Below are 18214 nucleotides of genomic sequence, written 5' to 3'. Positions count from 1 at the left end.
ACTAACAAATAGGTTTTATCAGATCATGCAGAAAAAAAATAATTGCAATGATAGGTTAATGTTACTTAAAAATAAAAACAATCTATCATAAAAATGTTATAGTGTAATTGTTCCATTATTCATCTCATTAAGCCGATATTCACGAAGAATGCACGGATAACACCAAATTTTCACGTAATCATTGAACAAAATAACAAAATGCGCTTACATGCTCTTATAGAATCGCCCAACATTGTATAGTTAGTAAACTTAGCTAGATTTATCCTGAATTTTGTAAAACAAAAAATTTTTCACAACGCTTCCATATCCATCTCGAAACTTAAATCACTGCTCAATTATTCATTTATGAGTCGTGAGTCACGACGCCCCCATATTCATTACACTGTTAATGATGAATGAATCACATTATCATGAATGAACGTAGCCGCAGACTGTCGTAGTAGGTTACCCAGGTATCCATTGTACTTGTTTACGTACAAAATTGGTAACCTAGGTAACCACTGCAGTGCTGTCGATTAATGTCAATTATGTCGGAATAATTTAACATTTTCAGTATGATTTTTTCGTATTAACAGAAACTGATTTGGCAACTTTTGATTTTCTTCAACGCAGTGAAAACAGATGAAAGTACATACAGTTGAAATTTAGGAATTGTAAAAATTCATCTCATATATTTCTGCTAATTCAAGCCTTTTTTTTGGAAATTTAAAGTATTCTTAGTGTAGTGAGTGATTTTGTTTAGTGATTAAAATAAAAAGTGGTCCGCTAGTGAAGAAAAAAAACTTCGGTTGGCTGCTAAACGAGTCCCTTTATAACCGTATAAAGGTAGGTGAGGTAGGTGATTGAAATAAATGAGTTTTAGAGAGCAGATGCCCGACTATAATATCAAATTAAAAGCTTTTAAAACATGCGTTTTTTCCTTTTTCAATTGTGTTTTCATGTTGTATAAGATGAATATATGGGCTGAGATGAATTATGGAACAGTTCCCCTATTCAGGCGGCATTCTTCAGTTCGTAGCAACGAACTCAAAGATAATTAGAATTTATACTTCACACATGTAACGTAGAAAAACTTTACATCAGTTCTTTTGTTAAAAGTTGAAGTTGAATGTGAAAACCTTCTTTTTCTTGTTTTGCGATAAACTGGTTGCGCAATTTTAAATTTTGCTCCTGTAAATGAGATTTTTCAGTCTATAATTTTAACAAACTTATATTGAATTCAATAACCATCACAGAGAAGCTCTCTCACAATTTATTTTTTCAGTATTTTGAGAAATTAATTTGGGATCCAGTTTTTTCTTCAGCATTCTTCCAGTTTAATTCAAAATTGTATTGATAACTGTGCCATCGAAACGACTGCGAGAGAGGTGGTAGGTACAACGCGTGGAGGACCGCGTAACGGCTGGTTTGATGCCGAGTGTCAGAGAGCGACAGATGAAAAGAGCCGTGCCAGGAGCCGCATACTCACTGAGGCTACGCGTCAGAGCAGAGAGAGATACAGGGCGGCAAGAGCTGCCGAAAATAGAGTCCACCGTCAGAAGAATCGCGAGTACGAGGAGCAGGTCCTCGCCAGCGCACTGGACAGCTATGCTAGAAACGACATGCGGAGCTTCTGTAGAACAGTCAGAAGCCGGAATTCCCTGTGCCGGTCATGTGTAATGACAAGGATGGTAACCTGCTTACTGATGAACCGACGGTTGTAGGTAGATTTGGGTGGATGAACAAATGCCGAACGACTGGTTGGAAGGCCTAATATGCTCTATCGATTGGATTGTGGCAACTATCGAGACATAACGCTGCTCAACTCCGCATATAGAGTCCTCTCCGTATCCTATTCTGTAGATTAAGACCGTTTACGGAATCCTTTTTTGGCGAATACCAGGCTGGTTTGCGACAGGGGCGTTCTACAACGGATCAAATCTTCGCCCTGCGGCAGATCCGGGATAAGTTCCGGGAGTATTACCTGCAGACGCACCATCTGTTTGTGGATTTCAAGGCGGTATACGACTCAGTGAAAAGAAACGAGCTGTGGCAGATAATGCTGGAACACGGTTTCCCGACGAAACTAATTAAGCTGAGTCGTATGACGCTGGAGGGGGGATCGAAATCATGCTTGCGGATAGCTGGCGAGACATCAGCCGCGTTCGTAACGCTGGATGCACTGAAGCAGGGGGATGCGCTCTCTAACTTACTATTCAACATTGTACTTGAAGGTGCAGTACGAAGAGCAAACGTGCAAGCAACGGTACGATCATCACGAAATCTTACATCCTGTTTGGTTTTGTGGACGACATCGATATCATCGGTACCGACCGTAGAGCCGTGGAGGAGGCCTTCATACCTTTTAAAAAGTAAGCAGCAAGATTGGCACTTGTCATTAACTCTACCAAAACGAAGTACATAGTAGCTGTCAGGGAGCGTGGGAGTTCCCGTGGTGTTGGTGCTGAGGTGGAGATAGATTGGTAACGATTTGAAGTGGTTGACGAATTCGTTTATCGAGGTACGCTCGTGACATGTGACAACGATATCAGCCGTGAAGTGAAACGACGAGTTGCAGCTGCAAACAGTGCCCTTCACGGACTACGTAACCAGCTAAGGTCCCGTAGTTTGCAAACTCGCACAAAACTAGCGCTGTATAGGACGCTGATACTCCCAGTGAGTACCGGCTCGGGAGAGACTGTTAGTGTCAGTAGGATCGTAGCGCTAGCCCCGCAATTGTCCTGTACACTTAACAATTGGCTGCGAAGCCTGTGTATAATGAACAGAATGTAGCACCAAGGCTTTACTTCTATAACAAACTGCAATTCACATTGAATAAAAAACGGTTTGTGCCTTAGACCGCTACATAACTGACGAGACGCTTACCGTTGTTATCAAAACCAAGTCAAGACGGTGAAGTTACATTTTCATTTCGGTGTAATTTATGCTTTCTGCGTAATTTTGCTCTGTGAGAATTGTTCTCAGCCCGGAAATGAAATAATCGAAATGGACTAGAGAACAAAATGTGCACTTTTTGCGTTACATAGGATTCAAATATCGAACATTGTAAGGCCTTCAGCCTTGAAAACAGTTTAACTGGTCCCCATATAAAGTAACGGCCAAAATTACCAAAATGCGAATTCCAAATTCAAGATTTTTTGAGAGCACGATCTTGTAGTTTTCGATTCATATTTTCATAATTTCTGAATGAAATCTTGATACATAAAACGGTTCATGTTGAAGAACGCCTCCAAAGTTACCTTTTCAAAAATGAAGGAATAAAGTTTTCCTGAATATATTGGAATACATAAAACTAATTAAGCTGTTATGGTATGCCTGCATACAATCAAGAGTTTTTTAAATGAGCTTTCTAAAACTGGAAGAGTAATTGATTTGAGTTTGCCGCAGGGCATGTGGAAAATATGCAGAATTTTCCCAATTTTGACCTTCAAAAACATGAAATACAGGCACGTGTAAGTACAGTACCTGATAGTGTGCCTGACAGCACTGGTGGACCAAAGTTAAAAGTTTGCGGAAAATTTGCGTTTTGTAGAAAGAAATGATTGAAAGTTTCCCATTTTTGACGTAGAATACGTCTTACGGCAGCAAATACAGGGACCCAATTTCAAAACCGAAAACATCGAGAGCGTCACAAAAATTGTCCAATTTCAAACGTTTTAAACCCAGTCAGTTTCCAACCGATTTCTGTCATTTTTGCAGCAATCGATTAGAAAATCATTTAAGCACCCGTCCAAATGCAGAAAATTGTAATCTGATTTTTCAAACTATTGTAATATTGAAAATTGTTGAACATTGTCGAAACGCAAATGTCGATTTCTGATTGGTCGCTTGCTGCCTTTCCCTAAAAAGGACGACAGAATGGAGTACCTAGTTAGCCTGTAATGCACTCTTCGGGCTATATAAGAGACTGTTTCTTCTCAAGCAAATCAGTTTACTAGCAGCAGGCAGCAGCAGCGGACATCAACACTGATGGCAGTAGACGAAGTGGATCAGCATCGGGCAACAGCGGCGGTGGTGGTGGTTAGCTACAGTTCTTAGCTCTTTCAGTTAGGCTTCCCTTCGATCTGAGTTGGACCCCACCAGCGGTAATCCAATTCAGACATCGTTGGGTGAATACAACCCGAAACTGAAAGAGACTCGCACCGCCAGGTGGTTTGAGACGCCACCATCATCCAGCGTATGTATGTATAGGGTGTGTGCACATAACGTGTGTGAATATCTGTAGCGTATGTCCCTGATATATAAGGTGTGTGGCTTGCTATATTGCGTGTGTGGCTAGCGTGCGTGGCTTGCTATATAGCGTGTGTGTATGTTTATGGCGTGTATGCATGTCTGTAGCGCCTGTGTGCATGTTTATAGCGCGTGTGGCTTGCTATATAGCGTGTGCATGTCTAGCGTGTCTGTGCATGTCTATAGCTTGTGTAGCTTGCTATTCAGCGTGCGTGGCTTGCTATATAGCGTGCGTGGTTTGCTATATAGCGTGTGCATGTCTAGCGTGTCTGTGCATGTCTATAGCTTGTGTAGCTTGCTATTTAGCGTGCGTGGCTTGCTATATAGCGTGTGTGGCTTGCTATATGACGTTAGGCTAGCGTGCGTGGCTTGCTATATATGCTATATAGTTTATAGCATGTGTGGCTTGCTATATAGCGTATGTGGCTAGCAGTATAGCGATTGAAATTTTCATATATACATGATTGCTAATAAATCACCTCATGTAGAATTTAATTATCACTGTAAATCATCCAAAACTTAATAAAAAATTTGCCATGTTGAAAAAATACTCACTTGTCAATAAATGGCATTGACAAACACAATTAACCTCAAAGTTTATCTAAAGAATTTCTGAGCTAGTGAGCCTGAATCACATAATTTTTCGCGCAAGTCTTACTAATTGCAGCAATCAGTTGTAAAATTATCTACGTTATCGTAAAATGCATAAAATTGTTATTTGAACTGTTATATCATAGATGGAGAATGCACTATTTGCCCTTGTCTATAGCCTCTTCGTAGCCACTGCCTGAATTAAGATATCTTAGTGCAACTTGATACAAAAGACAGCCTCAAAACAATTCAATTTCATTCTTGTTTTGGATACGGCAGCAAGTGAAACCGCGGTGCCGGCTACAGAGGTAAACGTCATCTGGAGCAGAGACTATTAAATTAATTAACCCCAATTCAGTGTATTCCCAAACCTATTGCAAGAAAGACATTGACATAAGACAGGCTGTCGCATTCTACGTTACCTCTGGTCGTGTCTTATAAACAACCTCTTCAACTTTTGACGTGGGACACGTCTTTGTTTACTATACTGGGATGCATTCTGTAAAATTGGAAATGAAACGGGCAAATGTTGCGTCAGATTTCAAACGCTAATAACAGCATAACCACATGATGGATAACAATAACCAATATGTTGTTGAATAGATAAAATGTATAACAATTTTGTAATGTGTTAATTATCACTCTAATTTCATTGCTAAGCGGTAAAATTGATAATAATTTCAATAACAAATTTACGCGAATAATGAACCAATTACATGCGAGCATTCCTAGCACAGACGACGTGAATGGACACCATCCGTTCCCTGTGATATTCCCTGTATCAATTTCGAAATAAAAATTGACAGAGTCTCCCCGTCCCAATAGGTCAATTTATTTTTGCTTCCATGAGCTTAGACTAATATGATGTCTCGAAGGTAAAAGTTTTCCTAAAAGTTTGAAACAATACCCATCCTTGAACAATTTCTAAGCCTGAGTGTTAGGTACTGTAGAACCTAATAAAAACTGATGTCTTGAAAGAAAACATGCCAGTAAAAGCAACAGTACCAGTGGAGTATAGAACCGCAGGTCTCTCGTCGTCTATGATTGCATTGGTACTCTTCTATTCGTACTGCAGCAGTACTATTCGTATTGCAGTGGTACACTTTTGTTCGTACATTTCTATTCGTATGCAATTGAGGAAAAACTACAATGCTGCTGTTGATGGTGATTGAAAGTTTATTTCATAAATATAATTGCCATAAATTACTCAGCAAGAATTGTAAATTTTTGCAACGGATATTTATTTAATTTTATCTTCGATATTCACAAAATAATCGTGACCGGATATTATCGAAAGAGTAAATTCCTAAATATATACATTTATAGAAGAGTAAGAACCTGCGAATGCTTGTGATTTTTTAGTTGATTTAGTAAGATTCGTACAGAATCTCTTTTTACATTTCAAAATTGTTAGATGATATATTATTATTCTAAGCGTAACCATAATAAACGTATATTTCCTGTCTTCGTAATACAGCGAATGTAGTTGCAGGCAAATGAAACAATTGTCAAGCAAAAAATGAAAATGTAATTGTGGATTTCTACGATTTTTTGCTGGAACTTGGTAGGAATTTTGTTCAAAATATTTTCTTATGTTTTCCAATTGATGAACCTTTGTTAGGGCTTCCATATTATTTTGAAAGTAAGATCCATACTATAGATTTGATTTAGTTAGAGTTAAATAAGACAAAACCATTCATTATGATAACGTAAGCATTATTGGATTTGGTTTTTGGAGATATAGAGATAATTCTGACTTTGACGCATTATGAGAAATTCTTGGTGCTTCTTCAACAAGCACGATATGCTTCTGCCTTGTTAAATACATATTTTTTTGCACAAAAAAAAAAATACTAAAGGCATAATATCGCCAAATATAAATGATCTTTCTTCGAGTGTTGTTGAATATATTCCAAAAATTGATTTCCAGGGGAGGCTGAAAATAAACACATTGATTCTGTCTGCAGACTCTGTATATTTTGTAACAAAAAATCCCCTAATTACAGTGTTTAGTCCCACGTCACCATTTCATACAACCCTAGGGCTGTATACCTTGTAGTATTTCAGTAAGTTTTCAATTTTTGGGTGATTTATCAGCGAAATTCTTCGTATATCGTACCAATTTGGTCCAAGACACATTGGAGAAACGTAAAACTGAAGAACTGATACGAGTTTTTTAAATGTTTAAAAAATATTATATTTGTTGCAATTCACGTGCTTTATGGACAGCCCCTGGTCAATAAACACTTTTTTCATATGACAAAATCATAGTAGAAAAAAATTGACACAAAAAAAAAACATTTTGGCCGCAAATCTCAATTCACCGACTACTGTGTATCGGAGAAAATTCACATTTACCCGGAAAACCGAAAATTTCCTTCCTGGTCAGGTGCGATGGAGATCGTATTTCTAGCAGGAAAGTAAATTGGTTTGAAAACCTAGGGAAAATTAGGATATGTACTAGAATAAGCGAAAGTTACGGTAATAATTGATAATTAACACAACAAAAAAATAATTAGCCCAAGTCATTGAACATACTTTGTTATTTGTCGAAATCGTAAAAAGTTACGTGTTCGGAAGAGACAATACCCCAAATACCCCAATGATCATGAAAAGTTTGGATCTCAAGCATTAAGATTTGCACCTACATGAAATAACGATTGCACATAATAATACATTCACCGGTAATCAAAACCCTAAAAGTGACTAGTATAGAAAACCTAAACTGCATACGATGTTTGTAACACCATCTATAACACAGACCTATGGGACACAAGATATATTATTCACAAATCCTTTTTCGGTACGTAGTGCGTTTTCTGTTCAACACATGCCAGCTGTTGAAATTGTCCCATTATAAGTCGCCACCAGGGATATCTGCGATGTTCCAAATGAAATTCGGCACAGGTTTCCAAAAATACCGGAAACAACTGCGGCAGTAAACAGTGGTCCAACGTAGGAAACATGTGATGCAAGGAGTGATGCCCATAGCTGGTGAGTATATTCAGTTCCAAGTCATCAACATTCGATCGATCGATAACCGTCAAGAGCTGGTAGACACCGAAATCTATTTCTGACCTGTTGACCAATCACAAATTTTTGATTAATAAATTGCAAAGCTAGTGCAACAGAATTCTTACGGAATCAAATCTCCAGCATGAGCTACATCCGGGTGATGATGGGCGGCATTCTTCGAATAGAATCCAAAGAAGAAACTTGCTGATATCACAGTTATCAGCCATATCTTGAATACTATTGCCAAACCACAGGAACTAGTGGCATACATAAAAATTGGCAACAAAAGACTGACAATGTCTTCAATGTGGAAAAAATTTCTTCTCGTCAATAGTAACTCTACGATTCTACACAAAAAAATGTTATTAAGAGAAACTAGTTAAACTTGTAGTTAATAAAATTTTAATATACCGTTTTGAAAATTCAGAGAAAATTATTGCGCTAAACACTACCGGCTCATAAATCCATGATACATATCGTTTAAAGAAGCCCAAAGGTTCCGGCAACCAACACAAAAATGGTTCAAACAATGTTATCTCCAAGTCAATTACCGAGTTGGGATACATATGATGCGAAAGTACATGCGATATTCTCTGTTCCCTGTAAAATTCATAAATCGTTACTCAGAATCGGAAACACTTACCGAAGTCAGAGTTCAAAACCTGTAGCTCAAAAACACCATATTGTACACGAGTATCCTCCAGTTATCCCTGCGATGGAAAAAATTATGTGCGCAATTCATCACCCAGCAGATGGCGAATCCACATACTATGGCCAACAAAATACTGTTCAGATTTACAGCCAGAAATGCGAGAAAAAATGATACGGCTACCAGTGAATCCTGAATAATCTCTGAATGACGCTTACGGTGTAGATCCAAACCATCCAATCTTTCAGCTACTCGTCCCTTCAAGGTCCGATAGAAACCCTTCTCATCGAATGTGAGCCTTATATTTCGTGGCTCTTTGGCCATTCGAACTTTATAGGTTGGCAGAAACATTTCCGCTACATTTGAGATGTGATGAGTCTCAAAAGCTTCCGTGATGTCAGTGCCCTAGAAAGATTTGTTTTTTGAATGAATTGGAAATGATTTTAGAAACTAACCTTGGTCATTTGAAGCCACTCGGCGCCCCCGGGATGCCGATCGATAAATTGCGTTAAATCATACAAGGTGTCATGAATACGCCACAGGCCTTCAGCGCCATCTTCCAGTCGTTTGTAGTCCAACCAGCGATAAACAGTTTTGAAATAGCTATTTCGAAACGCTGGCGGTTTTGTTATGATTGTTGGACTCAGAGATATATCTTGTGTGGAAAAGCTAGCCATTTTATTCTTCAAGTTGAAAAAAAATCAAAACAATTAAATCGTTTTTTTTTATTAAGTGCTAATGTAAGAGTCGTCTCATGCACGCGGAACAAAATAAAACACTCGTCGCCTTTTGACAAAGCTAAATTTTCCCCGTTCCTCAACCGGTTTCGAACGTTGATCGCTCGTCATTCGAGTGATGTACGGTTTGAAAATTGGTTCACATAAATTATCTCGTTTAACGAATAATACACGAAAGATAACCACATTAATGAGCCGATTCTTATCTTTCGTTAGACTATACGAACCGGAACTGAACAGACAAATTATTCGACAGACACTCATTTCACTTTCCACTGTATCGTTGATGCAACGAATGTAACTTTTCTATTTGGTTTTGTTCACCACATTTACCATTTAATTCGCCATCTATCGGGTAATGTCGATAATTTTTGCATTCCCCTACTCATTTTAATTGCAAATATCAACCGAAATCTGGAATAAAATAATATCAGGTCAGCACCGCTCTGCGTGAATGGTTTTGTATTCTACGATTTCTGATGACTTTAAAGTTTTTTTTACTGATAACGTATATAATAGCTGCTTGGTTAGTGTAGGACTGATACAATAACGCAGCTGGAGAGTTATTGGTGAATTGCTCCATCAAGCTCCTATATATTGATTTCTAGTTTATTATACTACATTCAAAAAAGTCATCCGACTTTTTGTGAAATTAAATTAGATCACACAAAAAACTTTAGTTCATTTATAAGGGCGCATATGCAGGGGCGGACGAAGGCTGATTTGAGCTGCAGGCGAAGACTGATTTTGCCCCCCCCCCCCCCAAGTTTTTATTTTATATGAAACGCATTTTCTATAGACTCGAAAATTTGATTAGACAGCATGTGTTGTGTTAACAATTCAAAAATTACCTTTTCATGCTTTCAATGTAGCAAATTTTTTTATCGTTTCCGATATATCAATTTCTTGAAGCACCTGTCTTTCTATCGATATTATCGCCAAGCCACACAAACGTTCTTGCGACATGGTCGATCGTAGTTACGTCTTTATAAGTTTTAATTTTGAGAAACTTCTCTCGCCACTTGTTACTTACTTACTTTACTTTACTTTACTTTTAAGGCGACAGACCGATTATCAATCCAGTGCCGAATCCAGAATACGTCGCCATGTCATTCGGTCTTGGGCTGCTATCCTCCAATCGCCCCTAACACCTATTTCGCGTGCATCCTCGTCGACAGCACACATCCAACGAGTGCGGGGTCTACCCCGAAGTCGGCGACCTCTATCGGGATTCCTGCTAAATATAGCCTTCGCTTGACGCTCATCCGGCATACTCGCTACATGCCCAGCCCACTGAAGCCTGCCGTGTTTTATCCGCTTGACTATATCCGCCGACTTGTACGCTCAAAAACACCACCGCCGCTCACCGATCGGCCTCTTTCAGCGTCCATGATTCATGGCCGTAGAGAGCCACCGGAAGAATCAGTGTTTTATAGAGTGCAAGTTTAGTACGGATTTGCAGACTGCGGGACCTTAGCTGGTTACGTAGTCCGTAAAAGGCCCTGTTTGCGGCTGCTATCCGCCTCTTTATCCCACGGCTAAGCTCGTTGTCACATGTCACTAATGTTCCCAGGTAAATAAATTCGTCGACTACTTCAAATGTTTCCCCATCTAGCACCACCGCAGCACCAACCTCCAACGGACTACCACGCACTCTGCCAGCCACCATGTATTTCGTTTAGGCAGAGTTTATGACAAGCCCTAATCTCGCAGCTTCTCGCCTGAGAGGTACGAAGGCCTCTTCCACTGCTCTACGATTAATACCAATAATGTCGATATCATCCGCAAAACCTAGAACAAACAACAATATCGCACGCTAGCCTGGGGGCTAATGCGGTCTCGATCAACTAGATTAGTTGAGAGAATTCGTTATCGATATTGTTTTTCGGCACATTTTGCATGTTGTAGGATAAGTACAACGACACACCGAAAAGTTCCTCGACCTGATCGGGAATCGAACCCAATATCACAACCGTGTGGGAGAGCTAGCCGACCGACATCGCTAACCACAGAACCACGGGGACCACCTAGAAGCGTGTGCGATTTCGTAATGATGGTGCCGCTTCTCTGCACACCAGCTCTCCGTATAGCACCTTCCAATGCGATGTTGAACAATAAGTTCGACAGCTCATCACCCTGCTTCAAATCATCTAACGTCACGAAAGGGTCCAATATCTCACCGGCTATCCTGACGCTTGATGTAGAACCTTCAAGGGTGGCACGTATGAACCTAATCAGCTTTGTTGGGAAGCCATGTTCGAGCATGATCCGCCATAACTCATTTCTCTTAACTGAATCGTACGCTGCCCTGAAGTCTATTAACAGATGGTGCGTCTGTAAGTTGAATTCTCGAAATTTATCCAGGATTTGTCGCAAGGTAATTGTGGTCCTCGTGGCTCTGTGGTTAGCGATGTCGGTCGGCTAGCTCTCCCACACGGTTGTGATATCGGGTTCGATTCCCGATCGTGTCGAGGATCTTGTCGAGCTGGAAATTTTCTCGACTCCGCACTGGGGCACAAACAATATCGATAACGAATTCTCACAACTAATCTAGTTGGTCGAGACCGCTATTAGCCCCAAGGCTAAGCGTGCGATATTGTTTTTTGTCGCAAGGTAAACATTTGGTCCGTCGTGGAGCGTCCCCCTCGAAAACCGCATTGATACTCGGCAACAAAGGTCTCCTGCAACGGCCTCAGTCTGTGGAACAGGATGCGGGAGAGAATTTTGTACACGGTATTGAGAAGAGCTATGCCCCGATAATTGCTACAGTCCAGGCGATGACCTTTTTTGTAGATCGGGCACATGAAACCCTCCAACCATTCCGAGGGCAATTCTTCATCAGACCACACTCTCAGCTTCATCAGACCACACTCTCAGCATGATCCGATGGATGGCACGATACAGCTGTTCGCTCCCGACTTTGAAGAGTTCGGCGGGAATGCCGGCCTTCCCAGCTGCCTTGCAGTTTCTCAGCTCTTTCACTGCTTTCTTCACCTCGTCCATGGATGGTGGATCCACAGCTTGACCATCATCCTCAATAGTCATCCTGCTCCTTTCGACTCCACTGTTTCCCTCACCGTTCAACAGCACACTGAAGTGTTCCTTCCAACGCCTGGCCACCTCTGTTTTATCGGTTATCAGGTTCCCCTCCCTATCGTTGCACATGACAGGAGCTGACACGTTTCGATTCCTAATTCCGTTGACCTTCTTGTAGAAGCTCCTCGCATCGTGCCTGGAGAAGCAACCTTCCGCCACCGCAAGAAGACGCTCCCAATGCTGTCGTTTCTTCCGGCGATGGAGTCTCTTTTCAGCGGCTCTAGCATCTCGATATCTACCCACGCTCTGACGAGTCACAGCCGTGGCCAACATGTGACCCCTGGCGCGGTTCTTCTCCTCCGTCACTCGCTGGCACCCAGCGTCAAACCACTCATTGGACGCAGCTGCCGCAGTTGTACCCAACACTTCTCGCGCTGTAGTGCTCATCGAACTGTGGATGTGTCTCCTGCGCTTTCATTGTATGTCTTTTCCAGGAGCTCAAAGAACACCACTTGTTACACTAATGGGTAAAGTGAGTAAAATTCTCAAAGATACAAAAACATTTGAGAAAGTATCAATCAGTTGATTTTTTGTGATGTAGTTTAACGCATTCATTGGAGTCGTCTCAGCTGGCAACATAGGTGATAAAATAATAAGTTCTTGGTGCATTTCATGTCCATCGATGTCACACTCTTTCTTGTGTGTGAGGATTTTCTGTAAATGTAGACAACTTTTCTCTAACTGATCTGTACTACAACCCATTAAACTGTGAATATCATACAAGAAGCTGAAATTGTCATTGTGATTTTTCATTAACTGGAATCGATCATCGAACGATGCAATAGCTACATCCAATACAGAATAGAAGAAATTCACTTCGAAAGAGAGTTTTTTCGATGTAATTGGTTCATCTGACTGTTCGTATGCAAACTGTTTCTTTATCATTCTCGGCCGAATTCGTGTTTCTGTTTGAAACTCCGGATTTACTTCAAAAATGTCGGCACGTTCTTTAGCATCAGTAATGACGTCATTCAAACCTTCATTTCTCATATTTTTCAAAAAGTTTTAAACGCTGCCTATCAAGTCTATAGTGTTTTCGAGACTGCTATTTATTTTTTGAAGGTACTTACTCACTAAATTGATTTTGAACAAAATTGAATGCCAAGCTACTAAACTGCATAAGAATTTGATTTTTTTTATTTTTTTTTTTTTGCTAGGCTTTTTGCAGTATTTCTTGCAAACGCATCTTGCTTCAGATCCTCGATTGCTTCATATAGGGCATAATGAATTTCTCCTATATCAAGCCTCAAGGGAGTGACAGCATCAATTCGACTTTCCAACGCGTTTCACTCAGAGGCTCTACCATAAGAAAAGTAATGTTTTTTGAACGATGAGTTGAAGCAGAAAAGAAGTTGAAAATTTCTTGCACGACACTGAAATAGTCTACTGCATCAAAACATGACTTGGCACCATCGCTAACAACAAGATTGAGAGAATGGTTGCTGCATGGAACGGATTGATTTTTACAAAAATTGATTTTTACAAAAAAAGTTTAAGATAATTAGTTTAAGAGATTATGACAGATCTCGACGTTTCATGCATTTCTAAGACCATTTTTTTCAATATCGAACATTTTACGAACTACCTGTGCATTTTTTATCGGCCGAAAAAGTGAAACTTTGACCGCTTCGAGGCACCACTATTCGAAGTCCGACTGAGCTGAAATTTTGCAAGAAGACTGTGGTATGTGGAGTGTTAGTACAACGTTAGTACATGAAAATGTGGATGGTCGCGTCGCACGTGAATGGAAATCCTGCTAGAGAGAGAAAAAATTTCCTCGTCGCTAAAAAAATAAACACACGCATTAGCCGTCTGTTTGCCGCCCCTCGATGATTGACGAGCAGGCGACCGCCTGCTTCGCCTACGCGTTAATCCGCCCCTGCGCATATGTCATGTTGGTTTATAAATGGGCTGAGAAAACGGCTAGTAAACGTATTGACTAACTGAAATTCAACCTCTGTTGAAGTTATTTAAATAAATTTCAATCTTCAATTCTTTATAAAAAAATATCAATCAATAGTTTTCCATATTTTTCTTTATGTTTCAATATCGCATACCTCTGGGCGTAGTGCAAACGTAATGCATTATCAAAAGTAGTTGTGACAAAGCGGTTCTTTAATAATCTAGAAGCAGATCAAAAAGTGTTCTTCAATCATAAGCGGATTGTTCACAACAGTAGAAATAGTAAAGACATAAGCACCTTCTCGTAAAGTTGACGTCGGGTTTTTCAAAAACAGGTCACAAATCACTTTTTCGTCTTATTCCAAATTTCCAACATGACACCGGCAGAACCGCGATTTGGGAAACCATTGACATTCTTCACCTTTCAAAACTAATTCACCCACTCACTCATAAACGACTTTTACATGTAAATTGCAGTGGCCGCTAGGGTTACTAACTTTTAAACCTTTAGGATGTGAGCACAAAAAACTACTTCAAAACATTTTTAGGAAGTGAATGTTCACTTGGTATAAACAGTATTACAGTGTTTGTGTCAGTTATACAGACGTGTAAATGCCAGAAGTAGAGCAGTACTTAGTTCAACAATATTGGCATGACTGAGCCCTCTATACAAGAATTAGACTATTTTAGTTTTCATGAAGATATAATGTTAATGAGCAAAAAAAACGGGCAACCAATTGATCGACCATTTTTTATTTGTCTGAAATTTTGCATAGACGTTTTTATAGGCAAAAGATGCCATTTTGTGCTATTGGTTGAATTTTTTGGAACATGAATCATTTTAGAGCAGCTATTGAAAAATGCTATTTTGGAAAGGTATTGATGATTACAAATATTTTCGGGGCCGAAACGGTTTGTTTGATCGGTATGACGTCTTCGGCAAAGTTGTAGATAATAATTTTGTCTTTCCGAAAAAAATATACACTCTAAAAAAAATTATTAATTTTTTGAAAGAAAGTTAAAAAATAAATTAAAAATCAAACACATATTCTAAAGAAGCTCATATTTTAAAAATCTATTTTTTATAGAAACTACAAAAGGTTACCTAAACTATGCAACCAGTCCAATCATGGGGAAATTAGGAAAAAAAGTTATGGTTTTTTGAAATAAAAAATTTAAACTTTTTTTTCGGGGCACCTTTTTTTTTGAAGGACAAAATTATTATCTAAAATAGAAATATTTTTAATTTTCGATAGAGCACTCTATGGGGAATCAAAAATTCTTTTACAGTCAAAACGACTTGTTTGATTGGCATACTTGGCAAAGTTTTTTTTTTTTTTTTTTATTCTCGCTTATTTTCCGTCGGTCTAGTTCCGCCACTGTTGTGACCAATCACCGACGACCAGGGAGGCGACTCCACTCCCAGGACCCTAACTCACGACCCGTTTATTAACGGACCGGCGCCAACGGCTTTACTTCCTCATGCGATGGAAGGCGTGATCCCAGAGATTTTTCGCCTCAGAAAATCTCCCGGTGTCGGCTAGGATTGAATCTAGACCAGTTGGGTTGGTTGTGAGTGGATCACGCCACCTCACAACCATCGACACCTATGTCGGCGGTGGGATACGAACCCAGGCGTCGAGCGTGCTTGGCGGAGACGTTACCAACCACACTAGGCCCCCGCTACTTGGCAAAGTTGTTAGACAATAATTTTGCCCTTCAGAAAAAAATAAACCCTGCGAAAAAAAAATTCAAATTTGTTTAAAAAAATGATTTTTTTTCCTGATTTTCCCCGGTTGCATTGCGCAGGAAATTTTTTGTAGTTTTATGAAAAAAATAGATTTTTAAAAAACTAGCTTTTTAGATAATTAATTTGTATTTTTTCTTTTAACTTTTTTATAGTGTATATTTTTTTCGGAAAAACAAAATTATTATCCACAACCTTGTCGAAGACGTCACACCAATCAAATAAACCGTTTTGGCCCAAAAAATATTTGTAATCATCAATACCTTCCCAAAATAGCATTTTTAATAGCTTCTCAAAAATGAGTCGTGTTCCAAAAAACTCAACCAATAGCATAAAATGGCTTTTTGCCTATAGAAACATCCATGCAAAGTTTCAGCCAAATCAAAAATGACAATTAAAAACTAACTAACTACTAAAACTGGTACATTTTTTGTGGAACTGCTCTTATTAATTCAATTCAATGAAACTTTTGTATATTATAAGTTTTAAGTCTCGTTCTAGCATGACAAATACGCGCTTAAGCCATTTGTCGAGTTTTGCTGACATCAGTTTAAAAACTTTTCACCGATTATAAAACGTCTACCGTTGCTCAAGAAACACTCAATTAAAAGATAAACCACCGACAACGATAACTTACTACGTTGTCTAATATAAATGGATTCGATTTGTTATCCACTAGCCCGTTCGACACCGAAGCGGTTCAACTCTGTTACCGATGAAATCACCACGCGTATTTACCCGAAACCAGCTGAAGACCAAACGACAAGCACGATCAACGACGACTGATCGCCAAAACCTTCAAATTATGACCCGAAAGTAAGCGGCACGCAGAGATGAATTTTGTTAGTAACGGTGATTGTTTTTATTAGGCTTCTTCTTTGGCTTGGAACATGATCTGAACCGTAGCCTCCTATGAAATTCGCCTTTGTTCAAATTTGCTTCTTGCGTCTCTTGCGACTGAATAATTCTTTCAAAAATCAATCATTTTTCGAGTGATTCGACATAAATATAATTTATAGTGTGCAACGGTGTCAAAAGATGAGGTGCACACATTTTACCCTATAATCACATTTGGCTTTTGGTTCTTCATCACCTCTGCTAGGTGCTAGCAACCCACAATACTTCAAGAGACTATCACACGAATCCTTTTTTTTTATCTTCAACAGCCATAGTCAATCATGCTGACATAATTACTTCAGAAACTGCTTAGTGGGTATTTCTAATTTCAATACGCGTCGGTTGTTCGTCGTTCAACTCAAAAACAGGTTTGTATAGTCATATTTACAATTCCTAGCATATTAAAACGTAATACCAAGTACCTTTTAATTGAAGTAAAACTGATAACTGTGTTCTGAACGTACGTGAGGATCAAGGAATTATTTCAACAAGCTTGCCGCTCAGCCTTATAGAGAAACACACAGTTTGGTTCACTGTGTTTTATTGGTTAAATTTTCAGGATATTTCGAAGCTTCTGTTAGGATACATGTGCCTCGAAGTTCTCGGTTGAGCTCTCCTCCTATATCTGACATCAAGCGTTTTCGTATCTACATATTTGATTGTTTGTGTATTTGTTAATTTGTTTATTTGTTTATTTGTTCAAATGTTCATTTGTTTATGTGTTACTGGGGTTTATTTCACAATATTTTTCTAATCAATTGAACTGCTCACATATTTTTTTGTTGATTCGCATAGTTTTGCCTTTCTCCCAGAAAGGTATAGCAATCACTGGAAAAACCAAAGGTATAAAAGTGGTCCCGATGGCCGAATGTCATATACTACTCGACCCCTTTCGACGAACTGAGCATTTTCTGTATGTATGTATGTATGTGTGTATGTGTGTGTGTGTGTGTGTGTGTATGTATGTGCAACTTTTTTTTCTCACTCACTTTTCTTAGAGATGGCTGGACCGATTTTCATAAAATAAATTTTTTTTTTTTTTTTTATTCTCGCTTTTTTTCCGTCGGTCTAGTTCCGCCACTGTTGTGGCCAATCACCGACGACCAGGGAGGCGACTCCACTCCCAGGACCCTAACTCACGACCCGTTTATTAACGGACCGGCGCCAACGGCTTTACTTCCTCATGCGATGGAAGGCGTGATCCCAGAGATTTTTCGCCTCAGAAAATCTCCCGGTGTCGGCTAGGATTGAATCTAGACCAGTTGGGTTGGTTGTGAGTGGATCACGCCACCTCACAACCATCGACACCTATGTCGGCGGTGGGATACGAACCCAGGCGTCGAGCGTGCT

At 39.4% G+C, this 18214-nt stretch overlaps 1 protein-coding gene across 2 annotated transcripts; it reads right to left on the bottom strand.

Annotated features, from left to right (window-relative positions):
• Positions 1–6172: 6172 nt before the first annotated feature.
• Positions 6173–16758, bottom strand: LOC129731382 (cytochrome b5-related protein-like). Of its 2 annotated transcripts, none has more exons than XM_055691352.1 (6): positions 16605–16758; positions 8941–9168; positions 8499–8890; positions 8248–8436; positions 7962–8183; positions 6173–7899 (listed from the first exon to the last, which is right to left on the bottom strand). In XM_055691352.1, the coding sequence occupies exons 2-6, from the start codon at positions 9160–9162 to the stop codon at positions 7608–7610; spliced, it is 1317 nt and encodes a 438-aa protein (XP_055547327.1). In that variant the 5' UTR covers positions 9163–9168; positions 16605–16758; the 3' UTR covers positions 6173–7607. The 2 variants fall into 2 exon arrangements, with proteins under 2 accessions (XP_055547327.1, XP_055547328.1); XM_055691353.1 differs by having other exon boundaries at positions 16706–16757.
• Positions 16759–18214: the final 1456 nt, after the last annotated feature.

The sequence above is a fragment of the Wyeomyia smithii genome, chromosome 3 (genome assembly GCF_029784165.1).
Source record: "Wyeomyia smithii strain HCP4-BCI-WySm-NY-G18 chromosome 3, ASM2978416v1, whole genome shotgun sequence".
NCBI lineage: Eukaryota > Metazoa > Arthropoda > Insecta > Diptera > Culicidae > Wyeomyia > Wyeomyia smithii.
Note: the sequence above shows the minus strand (reverse complement) of the source record. Positions and strands in the feature narration are given on the sequence as shown.

Excerpts from the sequence above, each read along its gene's own strand:
- LOC129731382 (XM_055691352.1), bottom strand. The coding sequence starts at position 9,162 with ATGGCTAGCTTTTCCACACAAGATATATCTCTGAGTCCAACAATCATA. Across the intron at positions 8,891-8,940 it reads AGTGGCTTCAAATGACCAAG|GGCACTGACATCACGGAAGC; the intron begins GTTAGTTTCTAA and ends AAATCTTTCTAG. Across the intron at positions 8,184-8,247 it reads TTCTCTGAATTTTCAAAACG|AATCGTAGAGTTACTATTGA; the intron begins GTATATTAAAAT and ends TTTTTTGTGTAG.